This window comes from Sylvia atricapilla, chromosome 17, assembly GCF_009819655.1.
Source record: "Sylvia atricapilla isolate bSylAtr1 chromosome 17, bSylAtr1.pri, whole genome shotgun sequence".
Taxonomy (NCBI): Eukaryota; Metazoa; Chordata; class Aves; order Passeriformes; family Sylviidae; genus Sylvia; species Sylvia atricapilla.
The window spans coordinates 10,939,363-10,963,433 of NC_089156.1; the positions used below are offsets into that span (position 1 = coordinate 10,939,363).

The 24,071-nt window shown below is 43.4% G+C and overlaps 1 protein-coding gene across 1 annotated transcript in view; it reads right to left on the reverse strand.

Annotated features, from left to right (window-relative positions):
* Positions 1-5,667: 5,667 nt before the first annotated feature.
* The window catches only part of MLXIP (MLX interacting protein), a 45,038-nt gene continuing 26,634 nt past the window's right edge, over positions 5,668-24,071 (reverse strand). The window contains exons 6-17 of the mRNA XM_066331672.1: positions 23,588-23,759; positions 22,623-22,712; positions 21,957-22,045; positions 21,200-21,863; positions 18,259-18,380; positions 17,349-17,535; positions 16,451-16,575; positions 13,954-14,052; positions 12,620-12,747; positions 11,461-11,584; positions 10,706-10,835; positions 5,668-10,221 (exon numbers count right to left, since the gene is read on the reverse strand). Coding sequence (XP_066187769.1) covers positions 10,100-10,221; positions 10,706-10,835; positions 11,461-11,584; positions 12,620-12,747; positions 13,954-14,052; positions 16,451-16,575; positions 17,349-17,535; positions 18,259-18,380; positions 21,200-21,863; positions 21,957-22,045; positions 22,623-22,712; positions 23,588-23,759 — 2,052 coding nt within the window. The 3' untranslated portion in view covers positions 5,668-10,099. The remainder of the gene's footprint in view (positions 10,222-10,705; positions 10,836-11,460; positions 11,585-12,619; positions 12,748-13,953; positions 14,053-16,450; positions 16,576-17,348; positions 17,536-18,258; positions 18,381-21,199; positions 21,864-21,956; positions 22,046-22,622; positions 22,713-23,587; positions 23,760-24,071) is intronic.

The window sequence follows — 24,071 nt, forward strand, 5'->3', positions numbered from 1 at the left end:
AAAGCAATGCTGTAAAAGTTCTGCTTCTTTTATTTTCATCACTATTTAAATTAACTCGGCCCCATTGCCTTCAGTGCTGCACAAAGAGATACTCCTGCTCTTGGGGGAAGACCAGATCCCAGTGCTCCCTGGCTGTACCCATCTGGGAGAGCTGAAATGAGGCTGGCAGTGCCCAATGGCATCTTTTATGCACAAGCTCCTGCAGCTTCCACAGATCCTCCTGTGGGCCACTGCCCAACTGCATCTCTGCAGGTTTGGTGCTTCCAAACAAGAAACCCCCAAGATCACCCTTCTGCCTGAAAGGAGCCCTCTGTACCCACCACTGCCTTTGTAGGGACGTTCCTAAAGAATGCCATGCACAAAGAAACATCTTTCTGTCTCCATTTTCCCGCCAAAAAAATAAGAAAACCATCAAATAAACTAAGTGTCTGCCAGAACCATCCTTTCCATAGGCCATGGTAACTCACCTCTTCCTTGGCATTATTTAGCACCTCTTCTCCGTTTTGGTGTGTATGGGAATTTCTGCATTTGGTTACTGGAAGCAGAAAACAGCCTCGGGGAGTTGGAGAGATGGGTGACAGGGATGGGGAGGGGGGATCCTGAGCATTCCTTGGGAACAGGGTCTTACAGGCATCCAGCAAAAGGATTTATACATGGAACTGGAGGCCTGAGCTACCTTGCACACAAGCCTTTTTCCCTCCCTGCACTGGCCCACTCTGCAGGAGAAGCAATGGCTTTGGGCAGCAATAACGTTCTCCCAACCACCTTTATAAATAAAACAAGAGTTTATGTTCTAAATCCCACACTTTGGAGAGCCCAAGGGTTTAGATGGGATGGCCAAGCCAAGTATTCCAAGCTCCTAAGTCAAAGAGATGACACAAGACACCCTCTATGTCAGTTTGAAACTGCATCTAGATCACAATCAGTGAAGACGTATTTGAACCAACTTTCGATGTAATCTTTCAAAAAAGAAAAAACCCAAATTATCACTGGCAAAAAAAAAGAAAAGAAAAAAAAGAAAAAAAAAATTCTGTGGGGGAGCCACTGACGCAGGACTCCACAGCACTTAAATGCAGCCTGGCTGGCCCCATCCACAGCACTCCAGAGAGGCAGAAACACCAGAACCAGCAGCCCCCAGCCAAGCCACTGCTGTCCCATCCCGCCATGGAATGCAGAGCAGGTGAGTGTGACTTACCCTTGCTACAGGCTGTAAGGTTGCCCTGGTTGATGTTCATCTCTAGCTCAGCCACTTTATGCCTGTATGCTTTAAAAATGTATCACGCTGCACAAAACTGTTATGATTTGCAAAACCTATGCAGAAGATTGAGACAACTCCTTGTATTCTTTCTTTCCTTTCGGTTTCCCCTCTTCATCTGAATGCAGAGATCAACAGGTTTGCAATCTTCCTCTTCTGTTTGCTGGTTCCTTTGGGCTCCATGGCACCGACAGAGAGATCAGAGAGGAAAATGACTACAGGACAGAGGCAGGATAATTTCACTCCGGAGATACCGACCCTGGCAGTAGTAATACAACAGAAAGCACATGCGCTGTTCGATTTCTATGTAAGTGCACCGTTTTCCACGTGCTGTGCCTATGTCTGTGGGGAAATCTCTTGAGTTATTATAAAACACTAGAAAGACCACCAGAAAAGAAGTATTTGTGTTGAAACCTAAAGTAGGCTCTTCTCTGTATTCAATGCAAGGAAAACGTTTGTTGCATTATTTCAGGAGAGTTGGAATAAGGGCAGCTGCAGAGAGCTTGGGTGACTTTGCCTCAGCTCACTGCCAGCTGGGATCTTCCTGATCCAGTGTTCCTTCTCAGTCTCTTGAGCAGTCCTGTTGGGCACCTTCTTGGAGAAATTTAGTCAGATCACCCTAGTGCTTGAGCACTTTTGTCAAAAATCCTGCTCACCCATCCTTTCCTTAGAAAGGTAAAATGTTTACTGAACCCAGGTGTCAATGCCTCAAAGTTCAGTTTCTTGGACTGTTCCCAAGAGCATTCTGGTAAAAACCAACATCGACATTTCCTCTGAATTCATTCTTGAAATCCAAACCATCTCTACTGAAACATATGAAAACACACAGAGGCCAAGTCAGATCTCTGGAATAGGTAAATTTTGCCCCTACAGCAAAGAATAGAGCCCAAGGTTTAGAAAATCTGAGAACCAAGGCAAGCAAGGCATGGGGAGAGGAACTGCACACTCTGTGCAATGCCTGCTTGATCAGAGGGATGGAAGTGTTAATACAACGATTGAACCACAACCAAAAACCTGATACATGGGTAGGCAAATGAGAAAGGGAAACCAAAAGATGAACAATTTCTCTGTCCTCTTCCCTCCCCACAGAACAAGTGTATCTCTGCAACATTCCACGCCAAGCACTGGAGGGGCGCACCCAAAGGCGGAGACACAATCCCCAGCTGTCCAGTTTTCCAGGCAAACTGCTGTGCTCTGCACCACATCCGCAACAGCCTGGCAGCCCTGCGAGGCCCCATAGAAACCATCTGCAGCCCCAACTGCACAGAGCTGGTCGAGGCCAACCTCAGCCAGCTCAACACCACGCTGAGCCAAGGCACTGCCTTCTACACCTGCAGCAGCCCTCCCCAAAGGGATCCCCAGGTCCAGACCATGAGCCTGGCAGAAAAAACAACCTACATCTGGCGGGTTTTAGAGAAATATAGTGACATCATGCAATTTACGAGAAACCTGTACACTGGAGCAGCAGTTTGATAGTCCAGGATGAGAAAGTAACTTGAAGATGCTGGAGGGTTGGTTAAATGTGGCCTGTCAGGGGTTATGGGATCAGTTTGATGCCAGGATCAACATTGATAATGTACTTGCTATTCTCTATAACTATATAATCTAGTTTAATTTAATATTTAAAGGATGAATGTGTTAAGTTATTGATTGTATTTATTGTAAAACTAGTTATACTGTCTTATTTGCAACAGCATATAACAAGGGTGGATAAACGTGAGTCAAGGTAATTTAATTAACCAACCCTGACATATATAAGCAATCAGGACAGTATAATTTCAGTAATTTTAATGTTATTTATATTTTTATCTTGCAGTTGTTTTTCAAAAGAAAAGTTGATTGTCAACAGGCTGATTTTGTACTTCTCCACTAGTGAATTTTATTTATAAATTTATACAACACATCTATTTTTATAAATCTATTTAAGCAATTAGTTATATATTTATTTATTCACATTTTAAACTCTTATATTTTAATACTGAAAGGGATCTATTTGCTACTTAGTAGATGAATGGTTTTACTCATTATCTGTTACCACCTTTGGATAGAAACTGTAACTTAATTAAAATATTAAATAAAACCAATATTGCTGGATTCTCTTTTTACTAGATCTTTTTTGCAATGTATTTTGAACTGGGCCTGTTCTGCTCAGACTTCTCCAGGAAAAGTGGGTTTGATATCAACTGAGTTATACTGCCACCCTCTCAAAAATCTGAGAGGGGATCCTAGAAACTCAAGTTTCCCAAGAACAGAGGGACCAAACTTCTTGCTGGATCCAGGGGAAGAATTCCTCCCAAACAGTCCCCATTTCAGACACAACTGTGGAGATGTCACATAGTGGTGACATGAAGAAGGTAAAATTCCAACCTCATAGCCTTCATTTTTAATAGAAAAAGAAGAGTGGTTTGAAAAAAAAAAAATCACTGCCTGGCAATGTGCTTATCCCTAAGGCTGAAGTAACACCTGCCTGACCTTTCCAGGTGGGGTCGGCAAAGCACCCGAGGAGGAAAACAGTCACATCCCGAGGGCTTAAACATCACTGCCAAGGACTGACACGAACCACCGAAGCCTTGCTGAACCAGAGGATTATACAGGGCCACTCCTTGTGGTTTCCTCTCCCATGCACAGCTTTTGTTTCGCCTTCTAAAGGTATAAATAGCCCAACAAAAGTGTTTTCCTTAGACAGGGAAATGCTTTCTCAGCAGTGCTAACAAGATGTCAAAGTGAGTCAGACAGTCTATCTAAACTCACATCATGGGAAGAGCTACCTGAGAAGGAAGAGTTGTTCTTCCCCAGGGGGGAAGACTCAGACCAGTCACTGCTGAGAGGAAAAGGCACCAGCCTCAGGCAGAACAGTGAGAGAACACCTGCAGCCCTGTGGTCTCTGTGGTGCAGGGCTCAGATAAATCCTGCCCAGCTCTGGAGTGCTGCAAGTTGGTGGACACACCTGTGCCACAGGGAGCATCTCTTGCTGTGATCATGATCTGATCACCAGCAAAGATCTCCTGACAAGCAGTTCCCCATTGATCCTGGTGGAAAGCAGAGCTTTTGAGGCCTATGAGGAATGAAGAGTTTGGATGGAGGTGCCACAGATGGGGTCTGTAAGGAGTGTCAGAAGGGCAGCAACAGGACCCAGGGATGGGATTAGTTTCATCTTTCTTACATTTGTTTCCATTTGGTGGTGGGAAGGCATTGGGCTTTCTCTGAAACAGGAACATGTTAAACATCTCTCTGGATGACAACAGGGGCTCTTTGGTGTTTGGCCACAGGGAACTTCCTCAACACCAGAATAACCATTCCTTGTCTGCCCACCTCCTGGAGAAAGTGCTCAGGGATGGCAACAGCCAGACATGAGCTCCTGAGGGCAAACATAGGATAAAATAAATTAATAAAAATCTACTGAGCATTCAATTTCATTCTTTTAGATACAAAAAGAGTCCTGAGCTGCCTGCCCACTGAAGGGCTAACTCCCTTACAGCAGTGATTGTTTGGCACCATTTCTACAGAGCAATTGCAGGTCCACTTTTGGCAGTGTTCAAGGATTAGCAGAGCCGGCCACAAAAAGAAACCACTTCACAAACTCTTCTGGCACCTCAGCTGAAGTTACAGCAGGCTCGCTGAAATCACCACTAAATCAGTAGTACAGAAACAGTGCTCTGCAGCCACAGCTTCCTCCCAGGGAGCTTCGATAGCATCGCTGCAGTAACTCTGGCATTTGTAGTGCTTGGTCAAGAGTGAAGGCAGGCTGAAGAGTTGCTTTATCACTGTTGAAATAGCACTGCTCTTCACTCCCACCAAAATGCTTTATGTCAGATCAAGCCTGTGATTTCTGAAGAATTAAATGCAGGGTTTTTGAACCCTGCTGTACCTCCTGGAACTGCAGGCCTGATTCATCAGAAGTTCTCATCAGAAATACCAAGTTGAAGGCACCAATCACAAGGATAACATCAACCAGTACAAACTCCTGTGTGGTGATTTTAAAATAAAATCCTTCTTTTCACTCTTTTATTACCTTTCACTTCAACTAGAGCCTCACTGCTGCTTCCACTAAGCAAGAAAATCCAAAATGCCAGGGGGGTGACAACTGAAGCACGGAGAGCTGGAGTGTCCTACCAGGGAAAAAACAAAAATCAGTCATTAAAGGCAGGTTTATTAATTTCATTTTTTAAATGGACTCAAGCAGCTCAGTGCCTAACACCAACATCAACCCCAAAAGGAGTCCAAACTTCAGCAACTCCATAGAGGATACAGACCCCTGCTCTGGGAATGCTGAACACACAGATCCACAGGGAAGTGAGCTCTTGTCACCTTTTAGAGCTGCAAAAAGAATGCCAGGTGCTGACCCTGGTCCAGGAATAATTCTACTTACCATTTCCCCACCTCCAGTCAGAAAATAAAGGCATTACAACCAGTTTCTTCCAAAAAATATCCTTTATTGTTTTGGTTGTAAATATAAAAAAATGCATTGCACAATTTAACAGACCTACTGAAAAGTGCTACATTTCAAGAGCACAACAGAAGTTGTCATGCAACAGAATAGGAAACCTAAGCAAAGCAAGAGCACAACCTGAAGTCCTCATGCCTTCAAGTTTTTTTTTTCCTTTTTTCTTAACAAGAATGAATTCCACTCACTTAAAACACATTAAATACAAGGTTAGAAGAAGAAAACGATCTATTTATTCATTGTATTGTTAAAAAGGTTGCTTGTAACATTGATATCTCTTGATTGAAAACCTTATTCATGTTGGAAAAGTTTGGATATAAAAAGTTCAGACAACGAAATTAATTCCATTATATACCTAAGGAGTGTTTCTTTGTAACTGAAGTTACCATAGTTGTAACTGAAGAACTCAAGTTTTACAGATAAAGCTACAGTTTGGTTCTACCACTTCTGCTCTAACACAGTAATTGAGCAGAAAATCCAATCAAGAATGAAACCAAAGAAAGCTGGAGCTTTAACTGATGTTGTGGGAAAAATATTGGGGTCCTATAAAAGAAAAAAAACCCAAACCAAATAATCTCCTCCGAAACTCAAGTGTATAAATTGAGGAGTAATAGAAGAACTCCTGATGTCTCATTTAATTTAAAAAACTTCTAGAAGTTACAAACAATTGTCCATAGTCCTCTAGACTGGTGTGACTGAACCCCTAAAGAACCTGAACTGGATGTCATCAGCCTTTTGATTTTTGGTGGTTTTCCATGCAATAAAGGTGGAAAGAAACCAAGAAATACAAAGAAAAAGGAGAAAACAGTGAAAAACCCATGAAATTTTCAGCAGTACCTTCTAGCTGGCAACATCAAGGCAAGAATTACCCACTCCAGAAACTGTGAAAGTTAAACAGCCTTCAAGTAAGCATTATCTTACTGAACATTTCTGCAGTGAGCTTCCCTCTCCTGTTCTCAAGCCGCTTTTCTGGAGTTTTGGCCTTTAAAAGCAAACAAAACTAAATTTACCTGTCCCTGTCCCTTACACCACATGTGAACACAAACACACACACTCCCACAGGAATGTAGAAAAACCTGAAGATACAAAAGGATGCAGATTTTTCAATCCATTTGACAGCCCTTTGTCTTTTGAAGCCATTTGAGATGTAGAGGTTTAAGCCCTTGCCTGTTTCCTGGGTTTGTCAGAGCACAGGTTATGTCCATCTGTGCACACGTGTTCCTGCACATGGCACTGGAGAGGGGAGGATTCAGCAGGAAAGATGCAATTTTTTTTTCCAAACATAGACACAATTAGTCACAACCTCAGTCTGAAAGGGTCACAGTAATGCCACACAGATAAAAATCCTCTAAAAACCCAGGGAAGCCCCACTTCCTCCATTCGCTGAATTTTCCACAGAGCATCATTTTAGGGAGAACAATGAGTGACTTATGATTAATCAAATGCATACAAAGACACCAAGATGTAAGGCACAGATGGAAACATTCTAGTAGCCACCCCCTTCGAGGAAGCCTTTCCCAGGGGTCTAGAAAAGCATGAAAGAACATTCCAGTCAGGCCAAACGGTATTAACCAAGAATCCTTTGGTTTTCTGCAGAGATCAGACTGTCATGGTGAAGTGTGCACCTGTCTCTGATGCTACTCCTCAGTAATTCCTTCAGTTCTAGTTTGCTCCTGGACCTTCAGCCCTTACCCATCCTGCTAAAAGGAGGCCAATAACTACAATACAAGCTAATAACTACACCAGATAATGCCCAAGTTCTCCAGAACTTGTGTTTGGGGTGCAATACACCTGCAATATACCAATTAATACAATCTGAGGTCAGAAGCAGTCAGCAGACAATCCCAGTTTGACTCTCTGCATATCACAGGCCATAAATAAGTTATTTAGCCACTCTTTTACTGAGTGAAATATGTTGGATTTGACAGAATACGATTTGTATTCAGTTATATGGGGGTTCTCCAGAAGTTTAGCACCAGACAGACGTGCAGCACCTGCAATTCTGTGCAGACTATAGGCACTGTGTGTTTGGCTTGCTTACTTTGGTGACACTGAGGAAATCAGAGTGCTTACACTACAGGAGAAAGTGTTATCAAACTTGAAAAAAATAAGTATTTAAACTCCTCCATGGGTAAGAAATACAGACTAAGGTGTTTAAACATAAATCAAAGTGGAAAACTATGCAGGAACTAATACATACGTGGTCCACCTCTTTCCATACCAATCTTTAGTGGTTCTACTGTTCAGATGTGAGACATAAACCAGCTTTTCCTCCTGTGTTTCCAAATGGAGTGAAATCAATCTCCTCTCAAGGCTGACTGATAAAAGAATTCTGATCTGCAATAACAGGGTGACAAGAATATATTGAATCACTGCTTCAAAGTGCAGCCACATCATTTCTGGTAATTACACTAGTGGAAAGTATCATTTCACTTTTCCTTTCCTCCCTCCTACACTCTTGCCTAAGTAAGCAGTATTTGATTTTTTTCTCTTTAAGATTTGCAGTTTTTTAATAGCGCTTTGAGTTTTTTTCTGCACCACAGTTTGTTAAACAAGCACTTTCCCTCCAATTGTAACAAGCTCACAGTGCATTCTGACGGATGTTTTCAATCCACATCAGAACTGTGAATGGACAAAGTTTCTGGCAGTTCAGGTGTATTACCCCTCCCTGTTCCTTTCAGGCTGCTTTCAGTTTCCAATCCATTCAGGAGCTATGGGATGTCAGGGTTTCAGTTCTCAGACCTCCCTGGGCCCTGAAGGATGATTGCACTGCAGTGTTGGGACAAAACTCCCACGTCATCGATACCAGAAATGGTCAAAATCACACACCATCACTGCTGACAAGCAGCAGACACACTGCAAGGGAGGATTACACGATCTGCTCATCTGAAAAGGTCAGCAAAAACACCAGCTCGTGGACAATACGCCTGCTGCTTTCTTCCTAGAAACCCAGACGTGTTTTTAACACACAGTGAGATCAGCCCACAGAGGAAAGGACAGAAGGGACATCCCCAGCTCATCACAGGGTAAAATGATTTTACTGGAGACAAAGTCACAACCAGTGATAAAAATGGGAGGACTGAAAGCACTGATTTAAAAAAGGATTTACTTACTCAACACTTCTTACCCAGATGTATCCAAAAGTATATTGCTTAACTGATTACAACATTATGAAAGATGGAGGAATGGATCCCTCCAGAAAATCTACTATTTCATTACTATGACAACTTTTGTGCACCATTCCTTGCCTGAGACTTGGAATTTTGTTGTCTCTATCACAGGGACACAGGTTTTCACATGTGCCACGAATTTCAAGTTATATGTCAAATCTACTGTAAGAAAATTGTGCCTTGTCCTTGATACAGTCCTGCAAAGTCCTTTAGGTTTTCCAGAGAGAAGACAAAAAGAAGAAGCAAAAAAAGACAAAAGAAGCAAAGAACTGCCTGCAAGTCTCTGTGGTTTGATATAGCTTCTGAGATAATAAAAAAGCCAATTTTTTAATAATACAAACTCAATTGTTGTCTCTGAAGTGCTACTACATTTACCTATGGATGTGTTTTATATGTGCACATTTTGTGAGGGTGGCAGCTGAACCGTGCACAGTGCAAGAAAACAGTTCATTGATTCAACTGATATAAAATTAATGTATTTATCCTAATTGAAGAATTTATACAATCTAAAACTGCTTTCTTGCACTTGCTGCACAGCCTGCTACTCCCTTGCAATGGTTATATAAAAAAAAATAAAAATCAGCTACTTTATTTACTAGAAAATAAAGCACATCTTGAAACTGATCAAATGCAATGATACACTCATTAAAATAAAAATACACAAAACAGCCTGAGATTTTAATTCTAGTATTTTTGCCACGAGTTGACATCACTGACGGATTTTTCTTCTCCTTTGGTTTTTCACATGATCCTGTTTAACAATTTTCACTATTCAAGTAAAACACATGGAACTGAATACCAGAAAACAAAACGAAAAGCACATTTTGCTTCATGAAATCAGAAGTATTTTTTTTTTTCCCCTTGAAGAGCACATTCCTTGATGTACAGGATTTACACTTCAGAGAACTGAGGGTGTTTCATTAGTTGCATAAGGATGCATTGATGGAGATCTATTGCTGCCTGCAGGGCACAAACCTGCTGAGTTTACCTGAGCTTGGTGGTTTTTTTTTCTCACGTGACAGAGCACAGCAGAGCACTGGAGAGGAACCCAAAGGTTCTGACAACGCTGCATCACCTGCACCTCTTCGCGAGGCAGGGCCAGGTGCCCTGAACAATGTCTCGGGTGATGGAGAGAATCCTTTCTAAAGTGCACCAACTGGAGGAGCCTGGGCAGGCAGGGCCTGGCGGGTTCTCCACCCCCTGGGACAAGCACCTCAGTGTCTTTGGTTGTTAGGTCTCCCCAGATCTCTTGTTTGCCTTGGTCACGGCCTCCCGCGCCTGCTCCGGCAGCCGCGACGGGTCCGACAGGATCGAGGTGCTCCTGCTCAGGTGCCGCAGGGTGTTCAGCACCACTGCAAAATAAAAAAAGGCAGGAAAGCATCAGGAAAAGCTGTGAATCTGACTGGTCTTTCTTCTACAAATGAGAGCACCCCTTGACAGGTATTAATGTAAATTAAATATTTGCTGAAAGGCAAGAGGGGGAAGAATCAAGCAGTGATGCCCAAACAGAAGGTCACTCCAAAGCTGAATACAAATCTCAGAGGTTTTCCCTCATTATGAGATAAATCACACTGCCAAACATACTCCAACTAGAGCCCAAGCTTTTGAAATTTAAACGTAGTTAAAGACAGTTTAGATTCTGGTATATTCAACTTTTTTTTTTTTTCCTGTCTTCACAGTCAGAAGAGGCTCTTATATTTTCACTGAGCTAACAAAAAAGAAGGGGAAGCCACATTCAGCATCATGTGCTTCCTTTACCATCCTCAGACTTTTAAGAAATACTATTATATTATATTTTCTATAATCTGAAGAGCTGATGGATGGAACTTCACTTACTTGGCCTCAGAACAGGAAGAGAACAGTGCTGATCCAACCACGCCAGTGCAGTTTCATTCAGATCCTTAAAGCTTGTTGTAGAAACCATCCCATTGAAGGACTCAAACAATGGCTTAATAATGATGCTGAACTGCAAACCATCAAATGTCAAGGGAGACAACAAAGGGGCAGTTCAAAACATTCTATGGGAAAGACTAGGGCAGAGAAAACACCGGATTTCTAAATGGACTTCAACTGTCAGAGGCATTGCAATGTTCAAATAATTGTATTTTCAAATCTCTAACACTAAGACTAAGGGAAAAATTGAACCTTAGTTCCTAGTGATATTCACTGTATTTTGCAAAATTCCTCCACACTGACCTGAAGAGGAAAAGAGGAAAGTGCAAGTTTTTGAACAGCTTCAGTAACTGTAATTTTTTTCCCCCTGAAATCTTTGCTATTGTCTATGCACATTTCCCAAAAGACAACCAGAGCTGCAGTTACAGCAGAGTCCACAAAAGACTTCTTGCAGTACAGTAACCTAGCAAGAAAACCTTGCAACTGCATTGCATTTGACTTTCCAGTTACTTCCCACACGCTGAGGTGAACAAGTTCTGCAAGAATCCATATCCACACACAGATGTGGACTAAAACTGGGGACAATTGCTATTTAATTGCTATTTGGCTTAAAGTCACAGCATCAGAATCCCAAGTTCATGGCTCTAAAAGCCCCAGCACCGAAGCCCAAGTTCATCAAAGTTGGTATAAAAGGATACAATCCAAAACTTCCAGTTCTGCAGGGTCCTGCTTCTCACATACTCATCAAACAACTTCCTCATGTGGTCAAACCTTTGTCGCGTTACAGGAACTCCAGTAGCAGGGAGCTGCTGCTGGCAAGAACTGAAAAGGTGTTTTGGAAGTCAGAACCCCACCAAAAAAGGACACATTTCTCTTCCAGACTAAATTGCAGCAGGAGAAAAGTGTGTATTCCTGGTATCTCTGGTGGAGAGGCTTGCCAGTGCATGATTCCCCCAGAGTGTAACTGCTCCAGTCAGGAATAAAAACTGTTTCTCCAATAATTTTGTCTCTATTCATGTAGCAAAGCAATTTATCAAGCTGCTACAAACACTTCTGGCTACAAACAACAAAACTGAAAACGAAGTGTAACATAGAACAAAGTAATTTTTTTTTTTTTTTTGCATCCATTAAGGACAAGCCATATTAGGAGTTAAGGAAAAATTTACAGTTACTCCTAAGCAATGTTACAGAAGAAGATGTGACAGAGATTCTTATGAAACAGATCAGTTTAAAATAAAACCAAGCAGACTTCATCATCTTTTGTAAGAAAAATAAAAAGTGTTTGATTTACTGCTAATTCTAACATCATGCCTAAGCCTAAAATTTCTGGTGATGGAAGTAAAACCACTGCAGTTCTCAATGTGCTTTGCAATAGTACATAATCATAAACCCACAGAGTAAACTGAGGCACTGGGAAGGTGATTTATCGCTGTTATGTTCAGCCAGTGGCAAACTTCTGGAGCCCAAGTTCTGTGTCTTATGTACCCAATCACAATTTTCTATAAAATCTGACTGCGTTTGAAAAGAAAACTGCAGCAAAGCCATTGTGAAGAGTCAGAGTTCTATCATCAATGAGCTTTATAAAAACATCCTTGCTGACTTCTCAGAACTACTCTGACCTGACACATCCTCCCTGATGCTGCCACTGTTGTACATTCCATGCTCAGAGCTTGCTGAAAACCCACACAGTTTGCACCAGTGCCCATCCCACAGAAGCTCTGCTTGGAGCTTGGAGCTGGCAGCAGCTCTGTTCTGTTCATCTGCTCCCCGGTGTGACACTGAGCACACACTCCCTGCTGTTTGGCCCAGGCCCCACTGGAGCTGCTGCTCCATCCCTGGGAGCTCCCCAGTTCTCACAGGATGGTGGCGTTCAGCTCCTCGATTTCCTCCCGGAGGCGCCTGGTCTCCTCCTGCATCTGTGTCCTCTCCTGCTGCAGCTTGGAGATGTATTCCACTGTCTTCTGGAGCGTGATGGCATGGCTGATCTAGGCCAAACACAGACACACAGCTCGCTTCCTGCAACAGCCTGAGGGTTCCTGAAGCTGGGCCTCCCAACCTGCACCCCAGCACCTTTTAATTTCCCCTCACTGTGTGTAAAAGCACGGGCTCAGGCCGAGCAAAACACTTCAGATACTCAACTCCTTGTTTCTCTGAATCCTCTTTGCACTCCAGTACAGAGAAATGTGGCTGCAAGGGTTGTTTTCTTCTGTAAATTACATTTCTGTTACTTTGTTGAAAGAAGCATTTTAATAATTTAAAATGTTTTATTTCATTATCTGTCCTCTTAAAAATATTTACAGTTCTTACTTAAGCACTGAAGAATGTGCTACATCTCCAGACAGATTTACAGTGCTGGTGGAAGCTCTGTTTGAAGTTAATAAATATAAATTATTTAGTTGGGGAAACGTGAAGTTATTAAACTTCGGGAGCCACCAAAGGAGACAGATACATGTACAGATACATGTAATAATAATCTTCAGTTTGGAGGAACCAATTAAATGTCTGTACTTGAGAAATAAAATAACCAGACATTTCAGTAGAGCTGAGTTTTCAAAAAGGACTTCCTTTCAAAATTTGCTATTCAAGTTAGGAAGTGAAATTCTGACATTATCACCTAAATTTCTGAAACTATTAAAAACTATATAAAAAAATCAACATGCTGCACAAAAAGCTTTTGTATTTTCCATGTTTCAAAGCTACTGGTATTTAAAGGTCACTATGAATTTTTTTGTGCAGATATATCTGTATTCCAATATAGTGAACTAAGTTAACTAGTGTAGCCAGAGTAAGTTTTTTGTTTGGACAAAGTAATTTGACAATGAAAAATCAGTTGGGAATTTTTGTCTCTGTAAATCCATACACAAAAGGCAAGTAAAAGGGGAAAAAAGGCCCTGGTTCTTAAAGACAGATAGGTGGTGTAAAGGATCCTACAGAGATTTTCCAAATCATCTGAACTGACCAGGCCTCTGCCTCCAGCTGAGAGGCAGAGATCTCAATGGTGTAGAAAATTTTAGGAATTTACCTTGAGCTTTTCCATTCTACCTCTGCTCACTGCTGTGTTCCAGCAGTGTGTGTTCTGCTGAGCTCTGCTGACCACTCAGCAGTGAAATGACTGCATTTATTAACAAGACTTTTAGAACGGCTCTTTCTTACATTTCACATTAAACTCTAAGTGCTGCTGCAGTACTTACCGACTTGGAGTTGGCTGACACCAAACTGTTCAGAGCACTGAAACCAATCTTGATATTAGACCTTCGCTTTTGTTCTGAAAGATGCCTCATCCTTCGATGCTGCATAAACAAAACCAGCTCAGTCTGTGCTGTTCTCCTGTACTGTTCTACTGCTACGACTATTTCAGCTACTCAAATTCAGTGTCGTTTTTGTTGATTTGTTTGCATTCACAGTCTCCCCTGGAACGACTCCCCAGAATCTTAATAATGAATTGTCAGTGTGTTTGTGGACCAACCCATCTCTGACATCTGTACCCATTTAAGCATCACATGCTGGGACGGCAAGGAGAAAATCTGAAAGATATTGTATTACCTGGAGGTTCCAGACTTGTAGAGTATGCACATGTTTTGTTACTTGCCAGCAAGGCACACAAAGGTTTGAAAGATACTATTTGTCTGGGGAGTGCTTTAACAGAAAGAAAAGGTCACCCTACACCTCTTCCCAAACTTCAGCTGTGTCATCAGCAAGTAAAATATTTAGGATTTTTATTAACAAAAGAACAAAGATCAGTAGACCCAGAACTGATCAAGTAGAAATATCTCACAATCAGTAACAAAGTGAACAAGTGGGAGGATTTTTTAGGCACAGGAGAATCGTGCAGCCCCTGGATCTACAAAAAATCACTGACAGGAGCTCCTAAGACTGGTGTCCATAGAAAGAGACGACTTTCCAAGCTATAAAAGGAGCTCTAGTTTCTGCTCTGGCACTGGGAATGCCCGATTATTCCAAGGCCTCTGAGCTGCTGAGGACAAAGGAGCAGATGCCTTCCCAAAGCTGGGGCCACACCGCCGCCCTGTGGCTCCTGCCCAGCTCAGCTGGAGCCTGGAACAGCCAGGGATCGTCCCTGGGATGGTTACACGTGTCACAGCCACAGCAGGGACACTGAGAAACGATCCAAGGAACAAAACGACTCCAAAAATCCCCACTCCACACAGGTGTGTGAAGGAGGTGCAGAGACCATAACTGTACAACAGCCCAGGGATTTCTTTGTTCTGAGTCCCTCTCTGGCAGCACCAGCCTGAGTTGTTCCTATTGCTGCACCACTCAATTACTGCTTTTTCCTGGGAGTCTGCCACAGGAAACCTCAGATGAAGGAACTTCTTTAACAGAGTTTGTATTTTAGAGCACATTCCTACCAGAGTGAGGCTTTCTGGCAGCAGCTCACCATCACCCCACTTTATAATGGAGGAAAGCAGTGTAATAAAGCAGTGAAGTGGTTGCCCAAAACCAAAGAAAATGCAGGTTCATGAGCAGACCTGAGATTTCCAGTGCCTTCTCTGCTTTGCCTAACTGAAATAACCATGTTACCTAGCAATACAGAAGAGTTTAATCTAACTAACAATACAGAGGAACAAAAGCACATACATCTGGAGCCTGGCAAATATCACTTTCTCTCTTGTCTTACAAAAGAGCTACTAAAAGTACATATCCAAAGCAATTCCTGTCAGAGCAGATGTGTTTACATGGCTGTAAAGCCTATTTCATAGCCATGTCCTTGTTTTTCCACTTTCCCACCATCAGCCAGCCCTACTAATCTGTTCCTTTGTTACCTCACTCTCTTGCAGCAGAACAGGCTGCATCCACTGCTTGTGAGCTTTCATTCCAAGCAAACCCCTGCCAACTTTTATGAGTAACTTGCAGCATGGTCAGCAAGGGGCAGTTCTGATCGTCCTCTGGAACAGATCCAGACCTGAGTGTAGTCACAGGCTGCAGGTGTTAAACTTACCTCTCTGCCCTGGAGTAACCAGACTGCCATCAGCTCACAGGGTACCCAGGGCCAGAGAAGCCAGAAGGGGGCTGGCACTTGGAAAACTGTTAAGTAATGCTCCCTTTCACAACAGAATGAATGAGAGGGTTACAGCTGATTGTTCTGATGGGGTTTTTGTGGAGAAGTTTCTCACACCACCACAGAAACTGTTCTGACAGGGTCAGCTGGTGTGTGAGGTACAACCAGTGCTGAGGTGCTTTCTCTAGACCACCGACTTCTTACCCCAGTAATTCTCAAAGGGTTTTTACAGGTGTAATTTTTACAGTCTGTGGAACTGCTTCTCCGTGGAGCAGCACAGCATCACTGCAGACATGTAAGTAACTCAGCAGGTCAGGAACTTCCCCCCAGCAATGGCCAGAGCCCTGCAGACTGAAGAGCCCCAACAGAAAAAATGGCAGAAAGCCACAGTTTATAACACTAAGCCTGAAACTTTGACCAAGTAAACTGACACCTGTCACAACACTCCTGTGAGCCACAGGCAAGGCTGGCCCCTCTGGTGACACATCCCTGAGGAGCAGAGTAGATTTAAATCTAACATTCTGAATTTACAGAGCAGCATGGATGCAGCAGTAAGCTAAGCCTGACACACAAATATGCTACTGTCTTGAAGCACAACTTTGTCTAGTTCATGCTCAGGCATCAGGACAGAAAGCATCTATGAAGGCAAAGAAGAACAAAAGGACACACACCTTAAATGCATCCACAGCAGGGTCAGTGGCAGGTTTTCCTGAGCAGCTGTTCTGAGGAGACTGTGGACTGGGGCTCTGCTCAGAGGTGCAGGGGGAAGCCTGGCCTGAATTCTGACAGTCCCGGCCTTCATAAAGGGAAAAACACAACAAACATTAACAAACAACTTTCTGTAGCAAATGCAACTGCTGAGAAGTTTCTACTAAGAATTGAACTGAAATGCAGTCAGCAACCAAATTACACTTGTTTGATGCAGCAACCACATGCTAGAAAACATCAAAACTGCTGGGAAAAGCTCAGGAGACCATGTCACATGATACATCCTGAATAGCAAGATGGAATAGTCCTTTTTCCTCACACACACATATTTCAGCAGAGGCATGTTGGATGCACCAGCTGTGATTCCACTGTCCTGCTGGACTCCCCCATTTGTCTCTAAAGGTCTGGGACATGACAGTGACACTTACAAGCCATTTACCACCAGAACCAGCCCAGGGAATGCTCCATCAATGCACATGCAAAAGCAGTCTTTGCACTTACCTACAAGGATTGTGTCTGAGATCCTCCAGTCAAAATCAGAGCTATGACACTGAACAACAAACCTATTCAGCACTTCCTACACAGATGCCTTTCATTTCTCGGTGACTACAACAGCACATCCTTTTAGAAAGGAGCCACTTACAGGAAGCACAAAATCACAGTTTGTGGGGACACTGAGCAGTCATTTAAAACAAAATTGCAAGCTACTGGATGCAACTGAAGCTGTGGGGTAAAAGGGCCTGAAAAGCTTTTCCTTCAACAATTATCCAGGGATCCTCAAGGCCCATTTACACCCTGCCTACCCTACAGAAACACACTTCCATGTGCAGGGGAGAGAATGCTTACAGCTTTCTAACTTACTAGGTGTAGGTGAGGGAACTTGTGAACTGCTACAGTGGGAAGGGATGTGCTCTCCTTTCACCAACACATCCTGGACTACACTAGGAGGGAAGAGATGTGAGACTGTGGACTGGCTTTGTTGACTACTTGGTGCTCGCTGTGCTGGACCAACCAGAATGTTACTACGGAACTCCGTCACCCCGGGAGCCTGGGAACAGCACAGAAACAGCACAGAGAAAAACAGAGAGAAAGAGAGAGCAGGAGGGGCAGTGTGGGGGCAGAGAGAAGGGATGAGAGAAAGGAGAAAGCAAGGGGAGAGATTAAGAAAGAAAAAGAGAGAGAGAGAGATTTTGTTACCTTGCCTTTCACTAAAAGTAGCAAATTAATACATGATTAACAATCTGATGACATGAAACAAGGATTAATATATAAGGAATTGGCAGGCACCAAAGTCAGCCTTCTGGCAGGAGACCAGTATCCTTTCATAACTTAAAGCAGTATTACAACACATCAACAGCATAATATACTAAAATCTATCTCCATCTTCCTGCACACAACATATTGGGGAAACCCCCTCACATACCCAAGGCATGTTTTCCAACATGGCAGTGGGAAGGTGAGCTCCCTGGGCCCCTTCCACCTTCTGGACAGTTAAAGCACCAACCATCCCCATGCACAGCACTGTGAATACAGGCCTCCTTGGAGCCTTACTGTTGTGTGAGACAGAGCCTGTCAAGACTATAAAGTGCTTCCAAGCCCATAAAGTGGCTACATTAAAAGCAGGCAAACATAATGCTGAATGCACAAATGCATACGTTGGGTAACCGATGATTTAGTGGTCTTGTTACCCGCCTCAGCACATTATGGCTCTCACTACTTGCAAATAACAGGCCTAGAAAACAAATATATAATTTTTTTTTCTTCTCCTTACTCTGACAATTCCAGCTGGTGCAATTGCCACATTAGACTGAGACGTGGCTGGCGTCAAAATCCCCTCTCTTTTTAAAGGTGCTGGAGTTACAATCACAGCTCTGGACTGTCCCTGAAAGGCAGCTGAAGAACACAATTGAGTTAGAATAGTTAATGAGACAAAAAAAAGATGGAGATTATTTTGTATGAAATAATTTGTCATTAAACATGGGTGTGGATTAATGAGCACCTATTTGGTACTATTTCACTGCAGAATAAAATGCCACCAGTCTTCCAATAATCTCAACCCCCTTAATCCAGTACAAAGGATTTCAACACTCCAGCTATTTATGATTTTTTTAGTATCACTGTCACTGTTTCAAGGTGATTTTACAGAGGTATGTAGTAATTCAGGGAGATGCAAAGTGTTTTCATTCTGTTGGAGCTAGGTTTGACAGGAGGAGGACCATCTCCAGTTCTCCTCTTCCATCCACACTTTGGGATCTCAGGCTTGCTCTGCTGACCCAGGAAGGGTCAATAACTCAGTACTTCATGTTTCCTTGTATAAATGTCTTAAATCCTTTCTCCCAGCACTTCAGCCTACCAGCTTCTTTCACCATCTTGTTTTATAGCTGCTTTACATGACACACAACCACAAGACAACCAAATGCGACTGGGAATCTAAGTTACACAAAACTTGCTAAGGACCCAAGAGTTTTGCACTGTTTAGGCACCTAAAGGTAACTCTGGATAGCAGCAAATGTCTCCACACAAATCTGTGAATATATCCATGTAACCAAGGCAGATGTGCAGTTACTCCCACAGCATTCATGCTGACATGGCTCTTGCCCAGTCCAGACAGAACATGACTGACCATCCTAAACTGTTACTAAGAATCCCACAAAGACACAGCTTCTGTCTGGGTTTTGATAAAACTGAACCAAACATACTTGGCTTCACTCTTGGCTGTACTTGTTCAGCTCTCCTTTGTACAAATAAAGTCATGATACAGGAGAATTGTCAGCACAGCACAGCCCTTGCCGAGCCACCCCTCTGCAGTTCAGCATCAGGATCCTGAAGGACACACACAGCAGGACAGGGAGATAGTGCAGGGTTATCCAACGTCCCCTCCCTGACAGTGTCACCTGTGACTGACAACTGTGTTTTGACTCAACTGGAGTTTCTGCACAACCTCCATAAGAGAGACTTGTGGATTGCACAAACCTTGTGCCAGTGTGGGGGACTGTCTGGAGCAGAGCTCTGTCACTGACACAGGGAGCTCATTCTTTGAGCATTACCACATGTAAAGCTGGAATCACAACCCTTCCACTGTTCACTGATGTTCAGCTGGACTTATGACATCTCTGTTGACCTCAAGAGCCTACTCTTACCAGTGCATTAATGCTGCTGCACAGGCTTGGCCTTTTTGACTTCCACATTTGGAAGGATTGCAGCAACCAGCAACAATATTTAGAAGTCGCTTTATATGATTCATGTTTCTGTCCTACACATGCATCTTTTGCAGACTTTCCTCTCAAAATCAGCACATTTATCATGAAGTGGTGACAGCAGTGAAGTCTCACACCTGATGAGACAATCTGTAGAGATTTTTGAGTCCTTATACCACACAGCAGTTCTAACACAAGATATAATGTCATTTGTTTTTCAGTCAGGAGATAAACTGTTTGTCTTGAAGACAAATGACAGGCCTAAATGTCTCAATTACAAGTACTGATGTTTACTCTATTGCCAAAAATAAAGCTCTAGTATTTATATAAATTCTTGGATTTGTCCCCTGAGCTTTATGTCCCAGTAGTTTAGGAACACCATGATCCCCAAATACATGTCACTAACCTAGATAAGAAACAAAGCCACTGGTTGTGATGGTCTGGAAGTAAATGGTGGAGCACTGGGAAAGTAATATATGGGGTGAGGAACAACCCAGGAAGCACTAAGAGAAACAGGAGGGAAGGCTTTCTGAAAATGAGTTGCCTACAATCTTTACTAGGTGAGAAAAGCATGTCTTGACTGGTGAAGGTACATGGACTGTTGGTTTATAACATACTATAGATAGGAACACTGCCATTAACACCCTTGTGCTATTAATCATGGACCAAATTGATCCCAGAATTAGGTTTTGGGTCTGTTCTTCTACTGAACAGTGATTTTTCTTTTTGGTGGGTAACCTCACTATCAGGCCCTGGCAGACACACCTACTCTCTAGTAAAGTGTTTAACATTACTCCTCCAGACCAGCTTTTTCTTGAATTATTATTGCACATTTCAAGTGGCAGAAGTAATTTGGCCCCCAGCCAGCATGAGTCTAAAACCAAACTGCAATAATCCCAAGAAAAGCATTCTGCCTGTCCTGTTCCAGCCTTGAGCTCTCCCAAAAGAACCACCTCAATCACAGTTCTTGCTCCATATCTTGTTATTATTCACCTTGAGAAGCACCAGTAGCTCCAAATCCCACCCAGTGTGGAAGTCCCAGGTGTTCCTACCCCAACCTGAAACCCACTCCTGACTTAAAGCATCTCAAAGGGTCTCTATAGACTGCTTGAGACAAAGATCCAGCTCCCTCAGGAGAATCTCCTCCTCCACTGTGGCTGAATGCTCTGAGGGGCAGTTAATCACAACAGCATCACACCTAAATCCAGGGCTTCTATGGGGCAGGAGCACAGAGCTGGAGTGGCTACGCAGCCCATCACAGACATTACAAAGAGAGACTCCCTTCTGCAGGTCAGCTTGTCACACTCAACCAAACTGCTTCCAACCCTTGCAGCAGTCCAGAACATCCCACCCAACAGTGCAGCCACTGCATTCAGCCAGTGGATTCAAGGGTTCTGTGCATACACTCAGAAGCTCTATTTTAACTTATTATGTAAAGCAAGAAAAGCAAGAAGGTCTTTTCCTCCTGCTAGCCCCACTCAGAAAACAACAACATCCTCCCGCAGCGCTCCTCACCTGGGGTGATGAAGGCATTCTTTACCAATAAGGACACTGTTTCAAGCTTCGGAGCAGGCACTATTTTTTGTGACTGTTTGGGCCTCGTCCCAGCACTGGCCAGAGGAACAGGTTTGGGGAGTGCAAATGTCAGCTGGGACTGCAGCTGTGGCCGGGGCTGCCCCTGGACGACAGCAGTCTGGAAGGCCAGGTTACAAGGCACTCCTGCCCCCGGCTGCTGCGTGGCCAGGACCAGGCTCTGGCTCTGGCTCTGGCTGAAGGTGGTGGCAGGGGCGTTGTGGGTCAGCGTGGCAGACGCCGTGTGAGTGATGACCGAGGACTCACAGAGGCCAAACTTGGGTGTTTCTGGAGCGGCGAAGGCGGCGGGGCTCAGGCTGGAGCTCAGCGGCACCGCGGGCAGCGGGGAGTGCTGCTGGGAACCCGCGGGCTGCAGCACGGGCAGCGCCGGCTGGAACACTGACATGAAAGTTTGTGGCCCGCTGAGAGATGAGTCAGGAGGGAAGTCTGCCGGCTGGATGAAAGATCCCTCGCTTCTAATGCTGGAACACTGGTCAGCAACAACATCAGGAATGACAGGAGCAGGTACTGAGGAAGGAATCAGTCCGTCGCTGATGCTCCCTTCTGGAAGCGTGCTGGGCAATGAACCCGACGGCAGGACAGGAGACTGAGAGACAAGGAAATATCAGTCAGACATGTATGACCTCCTCCCGAGAGGACATGGCTCACATCAGAGCCTTCGGTTTTAAACCTCTCTCACCTGGGAAGAGTGGCTGCTGCTGTCTGTGGTAGCTGAGCTGACAGCAGATACCGAAGGGAAATAATTACTGGAGCGGCTGGGTGTGAATTCTGAAACGTGAAAAGTCACCTATTAATTTTCTACTTTTCATACTCAAATACAGCATTGCTAGATCCTAAAATTCACAGGAATATCAGTATTATTTAGAAAATAATGAAACAATGAGATTTTTTGCTTCATACAACTGCTGTTGACTGAAAAGTGAATTGCTGTCTTCCAGAGGAACTGATCTCTTTGAGGCTGACTCCTTCAACTTTCATGCAAACTGGAACAATACAAAAATCAGTCCTAAAATCCAGTTAAAGGTTCATCTATACAGAGCTGATCCTCAGTGAGTACCACAAAATACAGTTATCTGATGCAGACTGCATGCAGAGCCAGCAAATAGATATGACTCTTTACTTCCATGAAGATCCATAACCATCAAAGTTGTCAGCAGTGGTTTAATGTTATATGGAATCCTTGACAGTGCCATGAAACATTCAAATACAAACAAAATGCTAAATGTCTTCATCACTAAGAAATGTGAAATGGGGAAATCTTAGATGTTTGTAACACTCAAACTTTAAAACCTAGTTCATAAATCACTGCAATATTTAATTAATGAACTCTATATATGATTCTTACCCTGAAAAGGCTCAAAAGTATCCATAAAATCAAAATTTGGCTGGAGAGGAATAAGCCCTGGTTGAATCATGTCAGCATTTCCTAAGTGTCCTGCAAAATTCAGCAGACAGATTAGATTAGCTTCCCATCACTCACATAATAACAGCAGCAGGAATAAAACACTCCACACCCAGGCTTGGCCAAGATGTTGCAGAAAAACTGCTGCTGAAAGGAACTGAGCATCTGCTTCTCTTCAGAGCTACAGCACAATCCAGATATCAAAGCCATTGGGGAATGAAACTTCCAATTACTAAAATGGAAGAGGTGAAACCTGAAGGCTCTAACTGACATCTGGGATTGTCAAGCTCAGATGCTTCCTGCTCCCAAACCTCCTGTCTTGCCCCTGTTGCATTACACACAGCCTTGTTGGGAAGCACAGCCTGACCCACCACAGCTCACAGCAGACTATTTTAAAGTAAACCATCACCCATTTCATCTGCCTTGAGTACAATTCATGTAAACCATGGCTGCTCTGGAGTTGCTCAGACATCCATGCAGCAAGGATGGTGAACAGTAGACATGTGCTGCCCCATCAGATAGTCAGAGCCTCCAAACAGAGCTGAAGAGCTCTTGGGATTGTTTGTACAGATGAAACTTGCACTGGTTCTTACTGGACAAAGCCGAAGAAAAACACACAGGCAGTCCCTTAAAAATACACACACAACTGTGCTTTGAGATATATCACGGTGCTTTCACCACTGATAAAGTAAATACTGCTCGTTACAATCTATTCAGAGCAACATTAGGGGGCAAAGCCGGGAGCAGCACGTAAGAAGCTAAGACAGAATCATAAGACAGCCACATTCCCTGACCTGTTTTTATCTGTATCGGCAATGTAAGATAGATTTCTTAGGCAAGACTACAAGGGCTGAAAAGCTGAGTTTTTGCAGGGGTTCTCACTGCAACGTAGCTAAGCCAACAAATACCTATGTCCCTGGAATTTGGCCAGGACACCAGCTGATGTGAAGAGAGTGTGGAGAACAGGGTGTCGGTGAACTCGGACATGAGCATGTCTGCATCCAAGAGGCTGCCTTCCTCCATGGGGACAGGGGTTTCTCTGCCATACCTCCTTTTTTGCCAGAGAACCACATCATCATCCTGTCAAAGGAAACAAAGAGAGGTCAGGCAATGCCGAAACAGTCTTGCGCAGATTTATAAAAGCAACCCTCAATTTCACATTTTAAAAGAAAGAATCTCTCTTTGAGGAGCCATCAAACAGACTGAAACAAATCACTGGTGTTTGTGACACACCAGCAGCTTCAGCTGACTGAAATACCACAACACTCTAGCGAAGGTTTTTGCCCAAAACCCAGATATATTGACTAGAAGTATGTAAGACAAGTACCAACACTTCCTTGTTTGACTGATTACACAAGTATTTTTGCACCTAGTTTAACGATCCCTTCATCT